General features: G+C 47.1%; 2 protein-coding genes across 5 annotated transcripts; one reads left to right on the plus strand and one right to left on the minus strand.

Moving 5' to 3' along the window:
• Positions 1–693: 693 nt before the first annotated feature.
• LOC4329867 (actin-related protein 3-like) lies at positions 694–5,387 on the plus strand. Of its 2 annotated transcripts, NM_001416700.1 has the most exons (10): positions 694–1,169; positions 1,272–1,509; positions 1,621–1,845; positions 2,445–2,591; positions 3,244–3,336; positions 3,754–3,873; positions 4,132–4,242; positions 4,315–4,440; positions 4,560–4,658; positions 4,853–5,387. In NM_001416700.1, exons 1-10 carry the CDS (start codon positions 1,123–1,125, stop codon positions 4,931–4,933), a joined length of 1,287 nt encoding a protein of 428 aa, NP_001403629.1. In that variant the 5' UTR covers positions 694–1,122; the 3' UTR covers positions 4,934–5,387. The 2 variants fall into 2 exon arrangements, with proteins under 2 accessions (NP_001403629.1, XP_015623038.1); XM_015767552.3 differs by having other exon boundaries at positions 789–1,169; positions 4,132–4,440; positions 4,853–5,271.
• A 984-nt stretch (positions 5,388–6,371) lies between these two features.
• On the minus strand, positions 6,372–9,684 carry LOC4329868 (ultraviolet-B receptor UVR8). 3 transcript variants are annotated; one of them, XM_066307705.1, is made up of 6 exons: positions 9,576–9,684; positions 8,315–8,571; positions 7,889–8,226; positions 7,421–7,819; positions 6,932–7,298; positions 6,372–6,840 (listed from the first exon to the last, which is right to left on the minus strand). In XM_066307705.1, exons 1-6 carry the CDS (start codon positions 9,604–9,606, stop codon positions 6,568–6,570), a joined length of 1,665 nt encoding a protein of 554 aa, XP_066163802.1. In that variant the 5' UTR covers positions 9,607–9,684; the 3' UTR covers positions 6,372–6,567. The 3 variants fall into 3 exon arrangements, with proteins under 3 accessions (XP_066163802.1, XP_015627247.1, XP_015627249.1); XM_015771761.3 differs by having other exon boundaries at positions 8,315–8,611; XM_015771763.3 differs by having other exon boundaries at positions 8,315–8,823.
• Positions 9,685–21,627: the final 11,943 nt, after the last annotated feature.

Genomic DNA, 21,627 nt, shown 5'->3' on the forward strand with positions numbered 1-21,627 from the left:
CTCATTGTGTTTTGTTTGGGGTCTTCAACGAAGCATTGTTTTATTTTGGCAGAACCAAGTAGCTATCACTATAACTCTTCATTACTCATTATTATCAATTTCTGCCGCAGAAAAGAAAAAATAACTCATACTATCTCCATCTTAAAATTGAAACTCAGTACTGCATGGTCTAGGAGGAAGAATTACCGAATGACATATAGAAATTGGCATTTTAGGATGGGCAAAATATAATTTATCTGTTTTAAGATAAGTTAATCTAGTATGATATGTGACATATCTTATTACTATATCCGTGGACAAAATTAACTTACTCCATTTCTGAAGATGAAGTACTCCGTATTGCTGAATGACGGGCAGAAATCGGGCCAAGTAGGGGTCATTTTCTTCAGGTATCAGCTAAAACGGTTGGCATTAAAACGGGGGAAAAAAAAACGATCACCCTCTGTCACATGGGACCCACATTTCTCAACCGGGAACTCCCTGCGTAGGAGTACGTCAGTGGCGCCCACACCCGTGCCGGAGACCGCAGAGTGGACACGGTGGCGTCGGTGGCGGTGTCGCAATCATCCCGCACGCCCCCCACCCCCACAACCCCACACCACCACACCAATCCGAGGAGGAGCAACACCAACACCAATACCAACGTCCCCCAAGTCTCCTCCTACTCCCGGCCGCCGCAGCCTGCGTGCGTGCGTGTGCGTGCGAGAGCCTACGCCTACGACGCCAAACACGGAAACCACCACGCACGCCGAGACAAATCCCACGATACCCCGAGAAAAGCAAAAGCCAAGCCCCCCTCTCACTCCCTTCTCCTCCCGCCGCGCCGCGCCGCCCCGATACCTCGCTTCTTCTACAAGCTTCCATTCCTCGGTCGGTGCCGGCCGCTTCGGGCGCGCGTGGAGGTGGTTGCTGCTGCTGCTGCTGCTGGGGGCGGCAGAAGCTAGTGGCGGTGGGTGTGGGATGCCCGCCGCGACGCCGACCCGCTCTCGCCTCCTCTTCCCCGCGTTGCGGCCGCGGCCGGTGGTGGTTAAAGCGGACGGGGGAAGCCTCGCCGCTGCCGGTGACTGACTGGCTGACTGACCGACTGCGCCGCCGCGGTGCGGTGGGACCACGCGCGACGCCATGGACGCCGCCTCCCGCCCCGCCGTCGTCATCGACAACGGCACCGGGTAAGCCTCCCTCTCTCTCTCTCTTTCCAGATCTGCGCGCGGAGAGCGTGCGCCGCGGCGAATCTGAGGCGGGTGATGAGAATGGGTGGCGCGCGCGCGCAGGTACACGAAGATGGGGTTCGCCGGGAACGTGGAGCCCTGCTTCATCACCCCCACCGTCGTCGCCGTCAACGACACCTTCGCCGGCCAGACCAGGGCCAACACCACCAAGGGGAACTGGATGGCGCAGCACAGCGCCGGCGTCATGGCCGATCTCGACTTCTTCATCGGGGAGGACGCCCTGGCCCGCTCCCGCTCCAGCAACACCTACAACCTCAGCTATCCAATTCACAATGGCCAGGTTTGTGCGCGCGCGCGCGAGCGAGCGTTAATTTCCTCTTCTGACACTCTGCGTTGCTATCTTAGTTTGCGGAGCTTCATTTACTCAAGCTGATATGGGCTAGATATTCAGGTTGAGAATTGGGACACCATGGAGAGGTTCTGGCAGCAGTGCATTTTCAATTACCTGCGGTGTGATCCGGAGGATCACTATTTTCTGCTCACCGAGAGCCCCCTGACTCCTCCCGAGACCCGCGAGTACACCGGGGAGATCATGTTTGAGACTTTCAATGTGCCTGGTCTGTACATAGCGTGCCAGCCGGTTCTTGCCCTCGCAGCAGGATACACCACCACAAAGGTTAGTAGAGCAAGAATTCCTTGAGATGAGAACATGAATTTCGTTCTCAAGGCCATGTTTATGTTGTAGTTGAACTGTTTTATTACACGCTTTCAATATGCAATATTTCTGCTTAACCTTAATTTGATAGGTGAAAGAGACTACATTATTGAAATATTTACGTTTCCAATAAATTTTAATTCTATAGTGGTTTTTCTGTTTCATTTGAAAGCTCATTGTGTTGGCATCTTATTTCTAGCCATGCATGGACTCTTGAGCTTCGTAGTTGTGCTTAGTTTGCTCTACAATACTCCTTCCATCCCACAATACTGTCTTTCTGGTTTGTTTAGCACAAATTAAGGTTTAGCAATCAAAGACTAAAGTGCCTCTCATTTGAATGGAATTGTGAGGTTGTTGAGGATAGAATGTGTAGAAATTTGAATAGGAGGTGATTGATTGGACATATAGTACTCTTAAGTGACAAGTATTGTGGGATAAATTTTAAACCCTAAAGAGACAACTATTTTGGGACGGAGGAAGTACTACATTATTTGCCCCTCTTTTTCCTTTCGTCTATGTTGAGAGATATATTTATGAGGAATTTCATGCTTTGTTTTCAGTGTGAAATGACAGGTGTTGTAGTCGATGTGGGTGATGGGGCTACCCACATTGTTCCTGTTGCTGATGGTTATGTTATAGGAAGCAGCATCAGATCAATTCCAATTACAGGCAAGGATGTTACCCAGTTTATTCAGCAACTCTTAAAGGTAGTTACCATTGCTTTCTTGTGGGCCGTCACAAGATAGTACTTAACCTTCTATTTGTCAACAGATGTCACTGATCTTACATTACTGTGGATCTATGCCTTTGAGAGTCCAAATGTCCATCATAACTGCACAAGGAAATCAAAGATTCATGAAAATAACAGCCACAAATAATGAAAGGGATAAAATGCATGAAATAGAGGTAGAATTGGTGGAAAGTAACTGTCAATTTTTATCTAATGATGCACAATAAATTCCACTCAAAGTTTTACAAGCAACTCCAGCCTGCAGCTGCAATCATGCGCCATGGCAAATTTTGTAAACACACCTGAGATTATTTGAGTCACCTCACCGTGGTTGTCAAATAAGCATATCAAGTATATCATTCTGAACAAATGAATACACATGGTTAAGACTAGAGGACAAGCTGAAATTATCGTTACCTGTATGTGATGAGAGAGACAACTTCTCTTCTTGTGCCATTTAACCTGCATGTGAAATTGACTTGGGACTTGGGAGTGTGATATATCAAGAAAGGATATATAAATATATAACAAGTTTACCTCATAATTTTCTTGAGATTTTCATATTTTATATAGCGAATCTGCATAATGGCAGTGCACTTATAAGTCACTGAGCCAATTAGTTCTTGCAGGAAAGAGGTGAGCACATTCCACCAGAAGAATCTTTTGATGTGGCAAGGAGAGTGAAAGAAATGTACTGCTATACATGTTCAGATATTGTGAAGGTATTAACTACTACAATAAATACATGAACTGTCAATTATTGAAACATGGATAGTATATGTTCTCGTTTATTCTAGGATGAGTGTTACTTCAAAAGGAAGGATTGCTTTTACCTCATAATAGCATTGCAGTTGACTGACTGTCACAGTTATAGCAGCCTAGGCATTGGCATTTAAGGCTTACCCTGCCTGGAATCTAATTTTGTAAAGCACTGTTCCAGCATGCTTGATGTCAAACAATGCATCTGCTTTCCTCTGATTCACTTTTTCCTGCAACTGGTGATTGTTTTCAGTATCGAATATGTTGTCTCGGTTCTTCCCAGCTTTGAACCATTGACTTTGTTATTTGTACGACAAAAAATAGAGTCCCTAAGAGATGAAAAGAAAAATAATAATATAACTTTATTGTTGCCTTTTTAGGAATTTAATAAGCATGACAGAGAGCCCAATAAGTACATAAAGCACTGGAGTGGCATCAAACCAAAAACTGGTGCCAAATACACCTGCGACATTGGATATGAACGCTTCCTAGGGCCTGAGGTAATTGATTTTGCATTAATGTGTTCACCATTAACTGTGGCTTCTACAATGTAACATTTGATTTAGGTTCAAAACTTAACTGCGATCATAATTTAACTCCAATTCATGGATAAACCAGTTTGAGTTCAGGCTTTATGTTCATAAATATAACTGCTTTGTACATGATATCTCTAGTAGTTCTGATGCATTTTCTAACTAAACATTTTGATTGCACTATCATTTTAATCTAATTTCCCCACGTTGCTGTGAACCATGCAGATTTTCTTCCACCCTGAGATTTACAACAATGACTTCACCACTCCTTTGCATGTAGTTATTGACAAGTGCATCCAATCATCCCCAATTGACACAAGAAGGGCTCTTTATAAGGTTTGTGTTATCAAAATGCCGTCTTATGATTCAAAATATCACAGTGGTTCTGAGTTTCATTTTATTGGACAGAATATTGTCTTGTCCGGGGGATCAACTATGTTTAAGGATTTCCACAGGAGGCTGCAGCGGGACCTAAAAAAGATAGTGGATGCACGAGTCCTTGCATCTAATGCTCGACTTGGTGGAGATGCAAAGGTACAAACTTTTCATGTTTGCTCTGGCTCTCTCCTGATTGCAGAAGAACACTGGCCAAACCAGAAACTTTATTGTGATATTGGAACTTGGAAGCTACAGCTACATTCTGTTTATTTCAGGCCCAACCTATAGAAGTAAATGTAGTTAGCCATCCTATTCAAAGATATGCTGTCTGGTTTGGTGGTTCTGTGCTTGCCTCTACCGCTGAATTCTACGAGGTATTCAAACTTCTATTTCTATGTACAGTAGTAATGAACACTCATATCACTTGAAACTAGTGCATAGCGTTTACTTTTGCAAGTTGTTTCCAAAGCTTAAATTTTTTTGTTGGAATATATCCCCATATTCGGGGTTTCTTTTTCCTTTTTCCATTTTAGAAATTAAAGCTAATTCTGGTAGTTTTCCCAACCAGGCTTGCCACACAAAAGCAGAGTATGAAGAGTATGGCGCAAGCATCTGCCGGACGAATCCTGTTTTCAAAGGGATGTACTAAACCACGGCGCAAAGCTTCTGTAGACATCACCAGTGGCACCCCCAACGCGATCCAGCTGCACTGCCCAGCATGGTACAACTGACGTTGGGGACCGAGGGGGATCCTGCAGTAGCCTCGCTGTTATGAGTTGTACAAATCTAGCAGGCGCATAGATAGATCCACTCTTTCGGTAATACATTCCACATGTTCATCAGTTTTTGCTAGCCTAGCAGCAAAAACAATATGACCGAACGGCATGGGCAAAATATATGTTTCATGCTGCTGTATAATCTTTGTTGGTGACGGTGTAGCATTACGACATTGTTTTTTTTGTTGGTGATTTGGTTTTGATCTTTGTATGTCTCATGCTTATTACGTAGTATTAACTCCATTCCGAAATATGAAATATAAGGGATTTTGACGATACAAATAAATGCATAGCCAAAATTTCTTATATTTTGGGATGAAGCCAAAATTATTTATATTTTGGGATGAAGGTAGTAGTCAACTGGTCATGATCACTTTGGGATTTCCTAATTTTGACGATACATATAAATGCATAGCCAAAATTCTAAAATTCCTTATATTTTAGGATGAAGGTTAACTAGTAATAATCTCTTTCCTCTGAATTGCTCCGGGATTTCATTTTTTAGATAATGGAATATAATATCCCGGCCTTTGCTTAAAAAGAACTACAACCAATTATTACAAAGATCCACTCCAGAAGAGAGTGTTAGTTCAATACAAGTTGAACACACCAAATAAGAGAAGAGAGGACCCAAACTGAGAAAAGCAAAACAAAATGTGGAGCTAGAAGGCCTTGTCAAGGCCTAGGACTGAAGTTTGAAGCCAATGCATAGACCAATGACAATATCCTTGCACGAAGAGGTTTCTCCAAAGCGATGCCCCCAAGGAGGATGCGACGTGGATCGCCGCCACCGCTTGTTTAGAACCGAAGCAAGGTTTTCACCCGGAGAATATGGTAGGGAAAGGAAAGGGGTATGCTAAAACAACGCCTCCAAGGAGGGGAACGACGCCAAACGGCGTCGCCGTTGTCAGCCAGCCAAATGGCTCGGCAAGGCTTTCGCCCGCGATTCCCTGTCCAAACCCACACCACCAATCCGCACAAGAAGGATCGTCGTCGGTCAACAACATTATCCCTTCAGCGATTCGGCCAAGGCCACCACCCACAGTTGTTCCTGCCCACGGTTGCTCCGGGATTTCATAATTTCTGACTCTTACTTATGTACTGCAAGTCTGAAATTGCAGGTATAGCAAAGATTTCAAGGCTTGATTTTGTTCCAACTATAGCTAATTTTGATAAGACTGCCTACGTGATGAGTTTGAAAAGAATTCAACCATGCAATGATCTCACTGCTAACCGTGCAATATGCAGAATGAGGCTAGAAATCAAGAGGCTAAAGCCACACACGAACAATTCAGAAGACTCGGTCAGGACTTGGCTGCACCAACAATTCAAAATGCAAGAACTACCAACAACCACACTGTTACTTCAGAGAAGAACCAAAGGTAAGTGCCCCTAGTATTTACATCGATGCTAACATTTGAGTTCCTCCTATGAAATTCAGGAGGGCATGCTAACCACAGATCACAGAATATGTCATTGCAAATGGTCACCAGAATGCTGGTTGAAATTAGCAGAGATCGATCGGGACTCGCTCTGGGTTCTGAGCTCTTTCTTGACCCTCAGAGAGCTTGACACCAAGCTGGCCTTTGATCCCTCCCCCAAAGGCATACAGTTTACCGGATTCCATGAGCGCGAACGTATGCGGGTATCCCATTTCTGAGTTGAGCCAATATGAAGAATTTGTTGTGCTAATCTGTACAGCCTTATCATTCAACACCTTCAGTGATTCTACCAAGCTTGGGGTAGAAAAATCTGCATCATCTGCTGCTTCCTCATCCTCCTGACAAGAAGCATATCAGGTAGAAATTCTTTATTTTTCATATCATGGTAGATATTTTGCAAGAATGAATGTGATAGAATAATGATCTAACCTGGAAACCTATATTCAGGGATTCAGCGGATCCAAAGGAGTATGTATCGCCGTTATCGGAGACAACAAAGGTGGTGTATTCACCGGTGGAGACATGCACAGCCTTCACATTGCTCAATCCTTGAACCACAGTGGGGAGAACCCTGTACTCCTCATCGCCATGTCCCAAACAACCAGTATGGCCCCAACCCCAGGTGCAGACACGCCCATCGTCACCTAGAGCTGCAGCATGCCAAGTGCCAGCCGCAACTGAAACCGGATTAAAGCTCAATGTCAGGAAATGTTCAATCAACTTGGGGGTGCCCTTATTGTTTTTGCATCCGTGACCAAGCTTGCCTCCTAAACCACAGCCTACAGAATACACTGACCTGCAAAGTAGTTAGCACTGTTAATCGTCTCAAGAGAAGCTCCAAATACCAAGCACTCAAATTTGTTTCAAAGATTATCATTCAAGAATAAATGAAAAGTTGGCGCAAGAGCAAAAACTTACATTCCAGTTGGCTGGTAGGCCAACATAAGGAGATAGCAATTCCCAGCAGAAATCTGTGCAACAAGAACACCCTCAAGTGGTCCAGAGAGAAGACGAGGCTCAACATCTGAAGGATCCGAACTATGGCCAAGCCTCTCGGTTCGCCCCCACGAGATCGTGTAAACCTGACCCTCTCTAGATAGAAACGCAGAGAAGTAACCACCAATGGCTGCTTGAACTACAAACACACCCTTTAGCGACTCCACTATCTTAGGAGTGGTAATGTGATCAGCTGCATCAGAAAGCTCTTCCCACACAAAGCTACCCTTCCCAAATGCATAGACACTTCCTGTGTCACTCACAAGCATTGTCTGCCTTGATCCAACTGCAGCCTGTGTGATTTTGATGCTTTGCAAAGACCTAACAAGAAGGTGAACGTTTTACTACATTGGTAAACAATCATATATTTTATCAATATCAACACATTACCTAATAAGGCATGGCTTGAACCGATCTTCAGTATCCCCAAGGCCAAGCTGGCCCCAGCAATTAGCCCCAAATGAGTATGCATCTCCCTTTGTGGTGACAACAATACTATGGCCCGGCCCGGCGACAATCCGAGAGTAATTCCTTTCTCTAGCCACAATATACTTGAAAACAAGCTTCCAAGATCCACCACACCTCTGCTTCAGTTGCTCCCGTTCCTGCTGTGCCATTAGCTTAACCATGGGTCTTTTATGGCACATATCAAATGCCGCAACCTCTGGAAGCGATAGAGCAAAGTTTGGCTCGAAATTTGCAGGTTTACTGAAGAATGTACATGTAGCCTGAAACGACAGACATATGAGAAGCTCATCAGTAGCAGCAGCTCCTGCTAAAGCATTGAGACAGAGAGAGCATAGCTGTAGAACTTGCCTCCAGTGCAGCGAGATCTTTAGGATCTAGCTCGCAGGTGGAGAGCACATGTAGCACAATGGAGGGGCTCACAGCAAGGGGGAATTCTCCTGGGGTTTCATGACCATAGCAATGGCGCTGCGAACGTTCCAGCGCCGTGTGCAGCGGAGATGAATGGGAGGGTGGCTCATCAACAATGCCATGGAACTGCATCACAGGCGAAGTTCCACTTGCAGCTGCGTCCATTGGGCACTGCATGCTTCTTGCAGTGCCCCTCGCTGTGTGGATAAATAGGATTATGGGAGCAGAGTACTCAGTCTGACAAGAATAAAAGAAGAGAGGCAAATTACTACTACTTCACATTATAGTGCAAACCCCGGCATCACTAATAAGCAAATCATTTGCAATGGAGGTTAAATTAAAGGAAGCATTGAATTATTCGATCATGTTGGCAGTTCAGTATTTCTAAGCTGTGTTCTGCAGTAGACAGAGTGACATATTCGTCAGATAGCGCATGGACAGGAGAAAGCCTGAACCTCAATCCAAAAACAACAACACACATGAACCCTTGTTAGATCAGGAACCATCTTACAGTGGAACTCAATACTACTAAAAACAGTTAATAGCAGAAACAACACAAACAACACATAAAAAATAAAAATTTTCATTCAGTAGTAAATTAGCAAAGCCTTTGCCCCCACAAAAAGAATGCCATCAGAATGAACTGCAGATGAGACTAGCACGCACAAGACAAATCCATGGATTGACCCCGGATCATGCCACCAAAGCAAGATCAACGCACAGATCAGTCTCCACCACAATGATCTTTCTCTCCGCTCATCTCCGACACGATCAACAGATGAGAAGAAGAGCGAAGCGGAAACAAGAGGATCGATCCATGATCCGATGATCGTGGCCACACAGTCTACAGTTCCACCATCCCCGATCCCCGCGCGCATCACAAAATCTCCCAAATCCGCCGCCTCAAATTCCCCCATTACAGCATCCGAATCCCCCCAACTCCTATCAAACCAAGAACCCAAGAACAACAACAAAAAGCAACCTTTCCTATCCCACACAGATCGGCTCAACAAGATCAGAAAAACCGATCCAATTCCACCAGATTCCCCCTCACCCCTGAACTCCTTATCCCCACAAAAAAGAAAAAAAAATCCCCCAAAAATCCTCCGGGAAAATCCAGATTGAGGGCCGGCTCAGCTGCCAGTAAAGGAATCAAAACAGCACGGAATTGAGCAAAGATTCAGTGTCCGATCGTTCGTACTGGAGAATTCGTCTGGTGACGATGGGTTCATCTGATCCTCGCAAGGCTGCAGAGGCTGCAACCTCGGGGAACCGGATGTGGGGGGCGGTGGGGAGGAGGTGGTCACCTTGGAGGAGAAAAGAGAGGAGGAAGAGGAAGCTCCTCGCCGTTATATAGACGCACGTCAGCGGGCGCCACGTCAGCGTCTTTCGTTTCGTTCCGTTCCGTTCCATATGCTTCTGTTTCCAGAGAATCCAGATGCAACGGAACTACAGATGCGATCGACTCGACTCGAGTCGGGTATCCCAACTTCCCAAAGCAGTTGATTTTTGTTGAAAAATCGGGTGGATTAGGACTTGGATTTGAAGCGTAAGAATTTCATGTAGGGTCATAGAAATTTCATATATTTTTTACATTGTAAATGGGTTTTAAATAAGACCTAGACAGTGTATGGCAAATGGGAAAGGGAAATGATTTCCTACCCATCTTTGAATCCTAACCGTTCATTCTCCCTCTTTCATTTAATCCTAACCCTTCGTTCATTTCTCAATCTCAATCCCATCCCTTATTTACCATTATCCAAACACACCCCTAATGTATATGCTCGAAGCATATAGGACAGGTGTGATGCACGCGACCAATTTAGTGTAATTTGATCACACACAAAACTGGTAAGTTGAAAGAAAGGGAAAAAAATCACCATAAAGCAAGAATGACAATATAGGCATGAGTAACTTACTCCCTCCGAAAAAAAAAAACAATTCTGAATTTGAACCTGGACACATGAATCTTCAGGTTCAAATCTAGAATTGAGTTTTTTGGGACGGAGGTAGTACACGATAGCTATTTATAATATTTCTATGTTATACCTTGGCGACGTCTAGACAACTCATTGACAATTTCTTTATTTGTCTATCTCAAATAAATTTGAATAAGAGTGAACTACAATTTAGACCATCTATTATTGCCAATATTTTAGTTTGGACTATTCTTGAATCAATCTTTTCATCTTCGACAAATAATTTGCCATTTTACCATTTTGGACTTTGGATGATCCAACTCTCTATTCATCCATGTCAAATCTCTGATCTAGGAAAAATATGGCATGCACATAGATGGGAAAGTTCGCCTATTTATTTAAAGCCGTCGACATGTGCTTAATAAGTTGTTTGGGATGGTCTAAAATGCAACAATGGCAGAATCAACAGGTCCAAAGTGTTGGTTTACGGGTGATCTAAAATAAAATTTTGGCAATTAAATATGGCCTTTCAATTAACTATTTGAACAATTCATAATTGGAAATTGATCGCCTGTTAACCAACAATCGACAATCTTCCCTCGTCTATTTCTCTTTTCTTCATATCATAAAAAAATATACGTGGCCTGGTATCTCTTTTAAGGTATTAACATCATAACATTTTTCATACCTTAACACGTCTTCCTGTTCTTTCAGCTCAACCATTTGCTTAATTTATTTACGGAGATATATAACCACATATACAGTCGGGCTGCTGTGTTGTACCGTGAAAGATTGGGACTAAAATCCCGAACACCGTCGGTCCGTCGCCGTGACCTTCATCAGTGCGCGTCGGACGCCTGATCTGATCTACAACGAAATGCCAGTGCCCTCGCTACTAATTAACCACACTTATTATAATGGTCTGATGATGACATCTTACTTGGTTGGCACAACCTGTCCAAATAACAAAAAAGAATACAGCTCCATGCATCCTCCATGTTGCTTTCGCCCAGCAAAAGGCGCAAATGGATCCGAGCAATATGTGTCGTGCAGGTCTACACCTGAGCTTTAGGATAATCCGCGACGGCACCGGCACGGAGTGCTCGCCGGCGTCAGCACCCTCACCTGCCTAATGCATGCGCATCGATCGCAACTTGACTGCGAAATGGCAAGCCACATTAACCCAAACCAAATAACCAACTAGCCGTCCAAATTCCATGAAGAACCCATTCAGCATAGCTCCAGCTTCAATTTCACATAAAAAATATGGAGCTGGCTAAAATGTACTCACAAAATAAATTAAAGAGATAAGGGCTAATGAGCTGGTGATCGCCCACAGCAATCGCCCCATGTCCCTACCCCTAACACACGCTAGTCCCCCTTCTTCCCTTCCAACTGCATCATAAATTTCAAAAAAGAAAAACAAGTTAGGAAGAAAATAAAAAAAATAGAAAAAAAATCTCGAATACCCATAAAAGTATATCTATGTGCATAGACTTTATACTTATAAATATATACCGTAAACTTCGTACTTACAAACTTTATGTATAGAAATATTCTATATAAAAAAATTTAAATCTGATTTTGAATTTGAATCGGGTATATAAACTTTTAACTTATAAATTTTAGGTATGTAAACTTTGAATTTATAAACTTTAGGTACATAAACTTACCCAAAAAAAACTATATGGTGCCAAAAAAAAAAAAAGAAAGTGGTGAAAAAAAAACCCGATCGATCCACCATTTGACACAACTCTAGCTCCATCTCCATCTCTCCTAGAGCTGTAGTCCAACTAAACGGTTTCAACTCCAACAAAAAACGGAGTGGAGCTGGCTAGAGTGCTATGTTAAAATGAAGTAGAGAGGTGGAGCTAACCAGAGTACCAAACTTCTGGAGTTAAATTTAGGATACCAAACTTTTGGAGTTAAATTTAGGAGTTGAAGCCCTACCAAATTGGGCAGCTCCACAGCTCCACAACTCCACTTTAAACCTAGTACTCCCTTGTTCTCAAATTGATCATCATATAATTAAATCCAAAATTTCTCAAATTGATCATCATATAAATAAATCTAAATTTTCTCAAATTAATCATCATATAACTGCATGGACACGAATTTCATTGGAATATATTTAATGTAGCAAGGGAGAATGTGTGCATGCTAAGGGTATAATTGGTATGGTGTTTTAATTTGGGCATGGTGTCTTGATTGATGCAACTTAAAAGGGCGGCAAGGGGCCTAGATGCAAAATCTATCAGCCAAATGCTTTTTCTCTGCTATGTTCATAATAATTAAATAATTATTTATTGGTAAAACTTGTTAATAATGTTTTAAAAATATATTGAAGTTTGTTGTTTCGCAATTTCATCTGTTAAGTAAGATATTAATCTGTAACTTATTCGACGTATTAGTGTACGAAATTGATATAGGCCTATCGCAGTCTCGGTCATAGAAACATTATATACACTTAAACAAGGAGAATTATGTAACATGAAGATATAGTAGTAGAATTTGAACATGATACATCTGGTTCCATTGCGGTTACATAGATAATATTAGATTCGAACTAGGAGGGAGGTAGTGCAAGAGTTGAACACAACGACGATATAGTAATGGGACAAGGAAGCATGACATTACAAATTTCAATATGGCAAGTTGTCCGATAATAGCTAACCCCTATGTGAGAATCTCTCTCCTCTCTCAAACCGCGCTTTAGTAATCCTATATTCCTCTGGTAGTTCAAGCTACACCGCACGGCTAGGTGGAGTTAGAACTGTCTATCCATTCTCTGTATTGACATCTCCTTGGTGGTTCTTGTGAGAAACGAATAGATGTGAAGCGAACAAAGTTAGTAAATGTTGTGAGAAAATAAGCATTCATTATAATCAAAATATTCTTACCATGAAATCGTCGTCAAGAATATTTGGATAAACAAAGAACCTTCGACCCAAAGTCGTAGGCTTTATGGAACGAAGAACCTGATAACGATCACCGCATCTGTATCTTGGACGGGCTTTCCATGGAGGGAGTGCCGTAGTTAGCACCCGCCAGTCGCACTGTTGTTCACGACATTGTCGTTCGTAAGCTGCTTTTCTCTGCAAGTATTGCTTAGTACTTTTGGATGCGAAATACCAGCGTCCTTCTTGTAAACAAGTGGTTAGGTCGAGAACTGGATTTTCTGTATCGACCCACTCGATGTATCCGCAAGCCGTAGTGCGGGTCTGACGAATAGAGTAGTATTATGAAGAATAAAACATTTGCCCATACAGAATGAATAAGCATATACAGATAATAAAATACCTCACGGTCATAGTTAGGGCACCTAAAAAAGCGCCTTCCTCGAATATCAGGATTCCTCGAAGCCATTAGTTGGCATCGGTCACCGCATAGGCAGAGAGGCCGCTAGCACTAAGGTGGTAGTAGGTATACACAAGGATCGCTACGCCAGTTCGGATCCTTAACGCCCAGGCGTCTAGCCATTGACGAAAGCTAGTGGGATTTATAATGAAGCTAATGAGGAAGAGAGTACTGAATGTGACTGAGTTATGAAAGATTGTGAGGCATCGCTCGTTATGGCGACTTATATAGGCACCAAAAATCGCAGTGATATCCTTGACATGTCAACGTTGCGGACCATGGTAGGTACACCTGATTGGCGCCGAAAGTAAGATTGGACGTATGCGGGCCATGGTGGGTCAGCCATTCCGCAGTCGTATCGCACGCGAATAAAGGAGGTTGCATCGGTGCGACAGAAAGTAGTCGTGCATGTGCCGAAAGGTATCATGCTTTCGTAAAAAGTAACAGCGAAGTTTAGTGATGCGAAACCCGAATAACAACAACGTATTCATTATACAAGCATACAGTACTAGCATGTAAAGTAAATAAACAAAGAGAAGTCTACTCTACTGGCTCTGCCCCGCGCCGCAACCAAGCTTGGTCCTCCGGGCCTGTTCTCGCACGTGGTCCTGGGAGTACGTGAAACGATCCAGTGGCACAACACGGGTAGCACGAGTGTCTAGCCGCGGAGTGGAGGGCGACTAGTCCTGCGTCTGCACCGGCGGTGCGCCTCCCAGCTGTGAGGGGCCGATGACGTCCTCTGTCGTGACCTGGAAGTCGAAGTCGCACATGTCGAAGAGCAAGGCGGAAGCCACCCTGTACTTCGACGAGGTCCCGGCATGGTCCAGTGGTGGACCCCGACTCGACGTGTCGGCTGCCTGTGACGAAGTCCCGGTGTACTGCCAGAACTGTGCAGAGTGCGAGGTCGATGCAACTGCCTGAGACGCTGACCCTGTAGCCTGGGAGAAGTGGGTGGCCTGTGTCGTAGTGAATTGGGCGAAACCTACACATCGACAACGAGACCCTTGTAAGCTAAGACATAAAATGCATGTAAATTGATTGTCGATGTAGTGTGGTTTTTTTTAAGTACCTATGGGGGGGCACAACAAGAGGCCTACTCGTGGAAGGCGGGGTGCGATTTAACATATAAGTAGAGTTCAATAATATAACAGAACATAATATTACATGCCGAAGTCTAACATTACATAGCGAGAACTAAAGACATTACATGCTGAAGTTTGACATTACATCACGAGACCTAAAGACATTACATGCCGAAGTCTGACATTACATCATGCGACCTAAAGACATTACATGCCGAAGTCTGACATTACACGACGAAACATAAACACATCGATAAGTTCGAACCAAATTACAAGCAAAGCCACATGCCAACATATAACACAAGAACTACACCACGTAGCCGAACGTGGCACAACGATGTATAGGACGGGGTCAAGTTGAGGTAGTGCCTTCACCCGTAGGGCGAGCTCTATCTGCTGCTGATCCTGATAGTCCTGCCTCCGCCGTACTTGGATTTTCCTTGTCTTTAGGACAATGCTTGTAGGTGTGCCCACGTTCATCTCATTTGCTGCAGCGCTTCACCCTGCCTGCCTCCGACTCGTCCATATCGTTGCGGATGCGACGAGTCTTCCTCCTTCCAGCCTTACCTCGGAGCTTCGATGGGTCAGGAATATTGATTACTTGATCGTTAGTCTCTGTGAACTCCCCAGCTATGCTGAAGCCATAAATCTCTCCACTCCATGTATGATATATTGCTTGCTTACTGAGTACTGTGACACATATACTCCATCTGGTATGCCACACTCCGATGCCGCAGCAATGACATGGGTGCATGGCCTGTGGAGCAGCTTCGGCTTTGCACATGAGCAATGACATGTGCCGTCGGCTTTGAGAACACATTCCTGCTTCACTCTCTTGCGGTATATACCCGTGCCTGCCTTATCTTGACAGAGTATCTCAAACCTGTGCTGTTGGGTACCTTGCACTAGAGCTCGATGTTTCATGGCCTTTTTACGCCACTCCTCTAGCTTTTTCTGCATGAAAGTTCCGAATAAAATGTTGTTGTTCGGCATATAGGGAAGAACTGCCTGGAACCGATCCCTAAAATACCTACATGTCCCATGTAAAATGAACTCCACTATACCAACTAGTGGGAGTCCACGGACACCGCGCATCACCCAGTTGTAAACTTCTGCCAAATTTGTTGCCATTATCCCATATCTAGCACCACCTGTGTCATAAGCCTTGGCCCATTTCTCTTTTGGTTCATGCAGAATCCACTGAGAAAATTTCCGAATCTCCACTCCAGTTCTTCTAACCAATGTTGGACTATCCGTTGGGAGAGGTCCAAGAGTTTGAGGAGGGTCAGGAACGGCGGGTGCTGGCCCCGCCGCACGCTGATCACTGCATTTGGCTGCCAACTCATCTAATCTCTTCCAAAGCTCATTGAATTTTTTTCTCTTGGTTCTGATTGCATAGCCTCTTGAACATGTTCATGAGCTCCTTGTTCTTGAATTGCTTGAAGAAATTAGCTCTCATATGACGCATGCACTACCTACTCTGTACATCTTCCCACTCACCAGGGTATCCTCGATCCATACTCCCAAACTGTAACTCTTCTATCGCTCGCAGCATGCCGGCGTGCCTGTCATGTATCAGGCACACATTGGGCCTCATACAACAACTTCTGTTTTAACTAGTTTCAGGAACCAGTACCAGCTGTCGGTATTCTCACTCTCAACAAAAGCAAATGCCAAGGGCAATAACTGATTGTTCCCATCTACCCCAATTGCTGTTAGTATTTGGCCCTGATACTTTCCAGTCAAGAATGTCCCATCAATGCAGAGAACAGGAGGATAGTACACGAATGCCATCTTGCATGCATGTAGAGCTAAGAACGTCCTTTGCAGCACACTTTTGCCAGGATGTTCAATTGAGGGGAATTTCTTCACTGTGTAAGAGCTCCCAGGGTTTCTTTGTTGGATAACACCAAGCAAGCGTGGCAAATTGCCATACGAGGTTTCGTAAGTTCTAAATCTCATCTCTATTATTTTCTGTTTGGCCCTCCACACCTTGGCATAGCTAATAGTATACTTGAATGTCTCTTTGATATGTCGGATTATTGACTTTGGTTCATATGTCAGATTATCGATGACATGCACATACATCTCAGATGCAACAAATGCACATGTAATGTTCTTGTGGTATTTCTGAACACCAGGTAGAAAACATGTATGCTTGGTAATGACTGACACTGTCCAGTAATCCTTCCATTTTCCCTTATAAGCGTGCACTCTCCAGGGACACTCATCTTTTTCCTTAACACACCTAACTTCATATTGCGACCGGTTGGACTTGGCAATACAAAACTCTCTATGAAGTGACACTGCAAAATGCTTTACCGCCTCCTTCATATCTTCTGCTCTAGTATAAATCGCTCCCTGAATAACCTCATTTTCTTTGTGCTCCCATCTCACACTATCCTCTTCAGAGATGACCAGACCAGAAAAATCCTCACTAGCCCATTCGGCTGGATTAATATCGGGATCCTCATCATCTGACGAATCATCTTCCTCTACACGCTCGTTGTCAGAATCCTCTCTCTCCATTTCATCCACAATGCCACTGATAGTCTCCTCCTCGTCAGCCACTCCACTAGGTTGAATGCCCACTGGAGCTACTACGCCACCTTCCTCTGGTGCGTTGACCTCTTCCACGGAAGTCTCCTTCACTTCAGCACTTGGTCCCTCGCTATCATCCATGTTCATCTGCGCACTTGGATCCTTCAGGTGAACAAACGGAACCATAGCTAGAGGCCACCCGCGTTGCAATGCATTCTCCACATACCATCTCCACATTCGAGAGTTTCGAACTGGCATTAGTTCCCAATAAAAACTCTCAGTTGCCCGACTTACTACAATATAGATTGTTATGTCATTTGTCTGTGGATCAACTCTCAAGCCCCTCATCAACCATCCTTTTATAGAAGGTACACTCCTCTCAGCCGGTCTATCAATTCCCCTTGGTGTTACAATAAATTCTGACAAATCTACCCTAGTCGGCCCGTAACGGACGTTTCCTGGGCCATGGTAAACTTGAAATGTATGTTTGTTGGACATATCTGTCAACGAAATAACTAGATCATTCGTTCATGTAATAAACGCCTACAACGTTGACGGAGCTCGTGGCTCCTCACCGGGAGACCGCTCTGGCCCCCCTTTGCCGGTTCGGCCGGGGGCTTAGGGTGAAATCCCAAGCTCTCTCGGTATGTGGAAAGATCGCGAGCCAGGAAGGAACGCGAGACACGGGCGATGTATACAGGTTCAGGCCGCCCGGAAGCGTAATACCCTACTCCTGTGTTTTTGGTGGATCTGTGTATGAACAAGTTACAAAGTATGAACCAGCCCTTCCCCGCTCCAAAAGTCCAAGATCCGTTTTTTTTTTCCCCTTTCTAAGTGGGCAAGGTCCTCCTTTTATATCTCAAGGGGATACCACATGCACCTCTCCCTTTCCAAACTGGACTTTTCTTCTCTTCATAAATGGACGGAGATCGGTACGGTTGCTGTCCGAGTGCCCTTCTGACGGGACGGCCCATACTTACCCCCACTTCCGCCGGAAACAGGTGCGACGTGGGATTATGGCTGTCTGTTGATGACGCGACCAGTGTCAGACCGGTCACAAATCAGTCATCCTTGTCCACCACGTGTCAGCTGGGCAAACATGCATGTTTGCCCTTCTTCATGTAGCATCTTGCCTGTAATGGTTGGGATGAAGCCTGGTATAAATCTAACCAGGGCTAACGTGCCATCTCTAAGAGATAACACGCTAGCTCCGGCTTGAGACGAGTGCCTAGAGGCTTTCGTCTTGACGGGATGGGGCAAGGCGTGCGTCAGACCGCCAGTCGCCACCTAACCCGTGATCTGACCGGTCTGTGACTGGTCACAGACCGGATAAAGGAACGCGCTGCACTGCGCTGCATGCAGCGTGACACGCTTGACCAGACTGCAATAAATGTGGTTAGGTGAGCACTACCGTGTTCACCTATCCCATATATGTGGCGCAAACCTCCTCAAGGGGTCGGGGTGCCTCGGCCCTCGGGGCCGGGGCAGGAGTAACCCGACCCCCCTCGGGGAAATCAGGAGGAGAGCGGACACCTCACCCTCGGGCCCGACGTCCCCGAAGGTGCCAGGCCACGTGGGTGATTGTGTCTGCCTCAAGCCTCAGGTCACGATACTCCCGGTCCCATATCACCGACAGTAGCCCCCGGCGTTATGCCAGGGCGATCGCCCTTCTCAAGGGAAGCGGTCGGGCGTGACGCCACTCCTAAAGCCTGGTGACAGGTGGGACCGGTCTCCATGGTTGGGCAGAAACCCAACGGTCTCAAATCATGCACATCGGTAATGGTAATCTTGGCTGTCAATAATGGGCGGTCTCTTCAAGACTGCCACATCACTTGAGCAGCGCACGAATCTGGGCGAGCCGATTTGCTTCGCCTGGAGATATGGCAACGTCGCTTCGATCGGCGAGCGTAATTAACGCGCGCACGATACGATCTGCCTCGACTGCCACAACCGCATATCCACCTCATGCGCCGCAAGCGGGCGAATGGGATTAGTGGAAGCGTGGGCACGAGAAACAAGGGAGCGAGATAGTGAGAAACGAGGGAGCGAAATAGTGGGCGCGAGAAACGAGGAGCCGGGCTCATCGATGGCAAGGGTATAAAGATACCGAGGAAAAGATTTGCTCCCTTCCTTTCGCCATTATTCCCCTTGCCTTCGCCGCTTGAGCCCTAACTCTTTCTCTGCTGCACCTTACCTTCGCCACACGCGCTCGTTCTCAATCATCCCTTCCTCCGGCGCCATGGCACGGGGTTCCGCTCTGCTCGACGGTAGCGTACTTCCGCCTTCCCGCATCGTGAGCGAGAGGCATGCCGGGCTGCCGCGCCACTTCATGCCGGAATCTGCCACCGGCCGGGAGATAGTGATGCTGGGCGAGGGACGCCCGGCACCAGACTACCCGGGGCGGTCCGTCTTCTTCCTCCCCTTCGCAATGGCGGGGCTGGTTCCGCCATTTTCTTCTTTCTTTATGGATGTTCTGGAGTTCTACGATCTCCAGATGGCGCACCTCACCCCCAATGCGGTGATGACATTGGCCATCTTCGCGCATCTGTGCGAGATGTTCATTGGGGTGCGCCCATCTCTTCGGCTGTTCCGGTGGTTCTTCACCGTGCAGTCGGTGTCGCCGCCGTCGGTGGTTGGTGGCTGCTACTTCCAGCCGCGGGGGCCGGTGTTGAACCGCTACATCCCCTGCGCCCTCCGCAAGAAGTGGGACGACTGGAAGAGCGACTGGTTCTACACCCCCCTCGCCAACGAAGCGCGCCTCCGACTTCCAAGCCAGCCCCCGGCGCAGGTCTCCAGCTGGCGGGCGCCGGTAGATCTGGGGGATGATTATGACGCCGTCCTCGACCGCCTGGCGGGCCTGCGATCCCAGGGGCTCACAGGGGCCATGGTGTACGGCGACTACCTCCGTCGCCGGATTGCGCCGCTTCAGCGGCGCGCCCGGGGCGCCTGGGAGTACACCGGGTCTGAAGACTACATGCGGACCCACCAGGGAGTCAGATGGGATTGGGCTCCCGAGGACTTCAAGATCGTGGTCCAAAGGGTGCTGAATCTCAGCTCCGTGGAGGCGTCCCTCATTCCTCAAGGAATCCTCCCCCTCTGCAGCGATCCCGACCGCGCCTCCATTCTGACCATTATGATGGGGGTCGGGGCCTCAGAGGAGGAAACTCCTAAGGGCCACGACGGCGCGGGCGAGAGCCGCCGGGGGGAACAATCTACCCCAGGAGGGGGTCGTGCTTTTGGGCCCCGCGTCGGGGGCTCGGGGAGCAGCCGCCCTGCCGACGCCTAGGGGAAGAGGAAGCTGGGAGGAACACCTTCCCCATCTCCTCCCCGAGGGGGCGGGGCGGTGCGTGCCAGCAGTCGGCGCCCGGAGGGGGCCGCGCCGACATCGCAGCCCGAGGGGGAGCGCAAGAAGAAGCGGCTCCGCAAGATGGGGGAGACGGAACCATCCCGGGGAAACCTAATTTCCCCTCCAAGGTGGTCATTTAACCGACCCCCTCGCAGGTTCGTCCCACTCTCATTGCGACCGTCTTTCTTCTATCCCAAAAGCAAGTTTTCTCTTACCCATCTTGTTTGTCTTCTGGTTTTTTCTTCTGCTTCAGCGATGTCCCGTCGCGTTCCTCCCGCCATCCCAAATCCGGCCAGTCCGAGGCCGAAGATCCGGCGGCCGCAGAGGAACGGAGGCGAGAATCTGACCGGTGAGAGGCCGCAGATCGCCTTCGGGAAGCTGAAGAGGCCGCCCGGGAGGCCGCTCGGGTTCGCCATGCAGAGGATACCGCTCGGGAGGAGGCCGCCCGGGCTCGCCAAGCCGAAGAAGCCGCTAAGGAGGAGGCCGCCCGGGCTCGCCAGGCTGAGGCGATGGCGTCTTCCGAGGCAGCCCACGAGAAGGCTGCTGGCGCGTCGCTTGGGCCCACTCCCTCGGGCGACGCTCAGGCGACAGCCTCCGGGGCGGCTCGCGACGAGGCCGCGGGCGCATCGCCTAGGCCCACTTCCCCGGGCGACGTCCAAGACCAAACGGGTCCGGGGGACATCCCCGAGCCCAGCGCGTCCTCCGGCGGGCCGAGCCGCGTCGCATTCTCTCCAAGGCGGCTCTTCTCCTCGTCTTCTGTCGCCCCGCTGAGCGCCGAGCCCCTTCTGCAAGCCTTGACCGCCGCAAACACCGCGGTGCTAGATGGGTTCAACGCCCAGGTGGAGGCCTTGCAAGCGGAACGAGCAGAGCTCGAGGCCGCATGGGCGCGTGTCGAGGAGGGGCGGCGCTCGGTGGATGTCATGGTGGAGGTGGGCCGTAAGGCTCACCGCCGTCACGTCTCGGAGCTTGAAGCCCGCAAAGCGGCACTGGCGGAGATCGCCCGAGAGG

This window comes from Oryza sativa, chromosome 2 (genome assembly GCF_034140825.1).
Source record: "Oryza sativa Japonica Group chromosome 2, ASM3414082v1".
In the NCBI taxonomy this organism is placed as follows: Eukaryota; Viridiplantae; Streptophyta; class Magnoliopsida; order Poales; family Poaceae; genus Oryza; species Oryza sativa.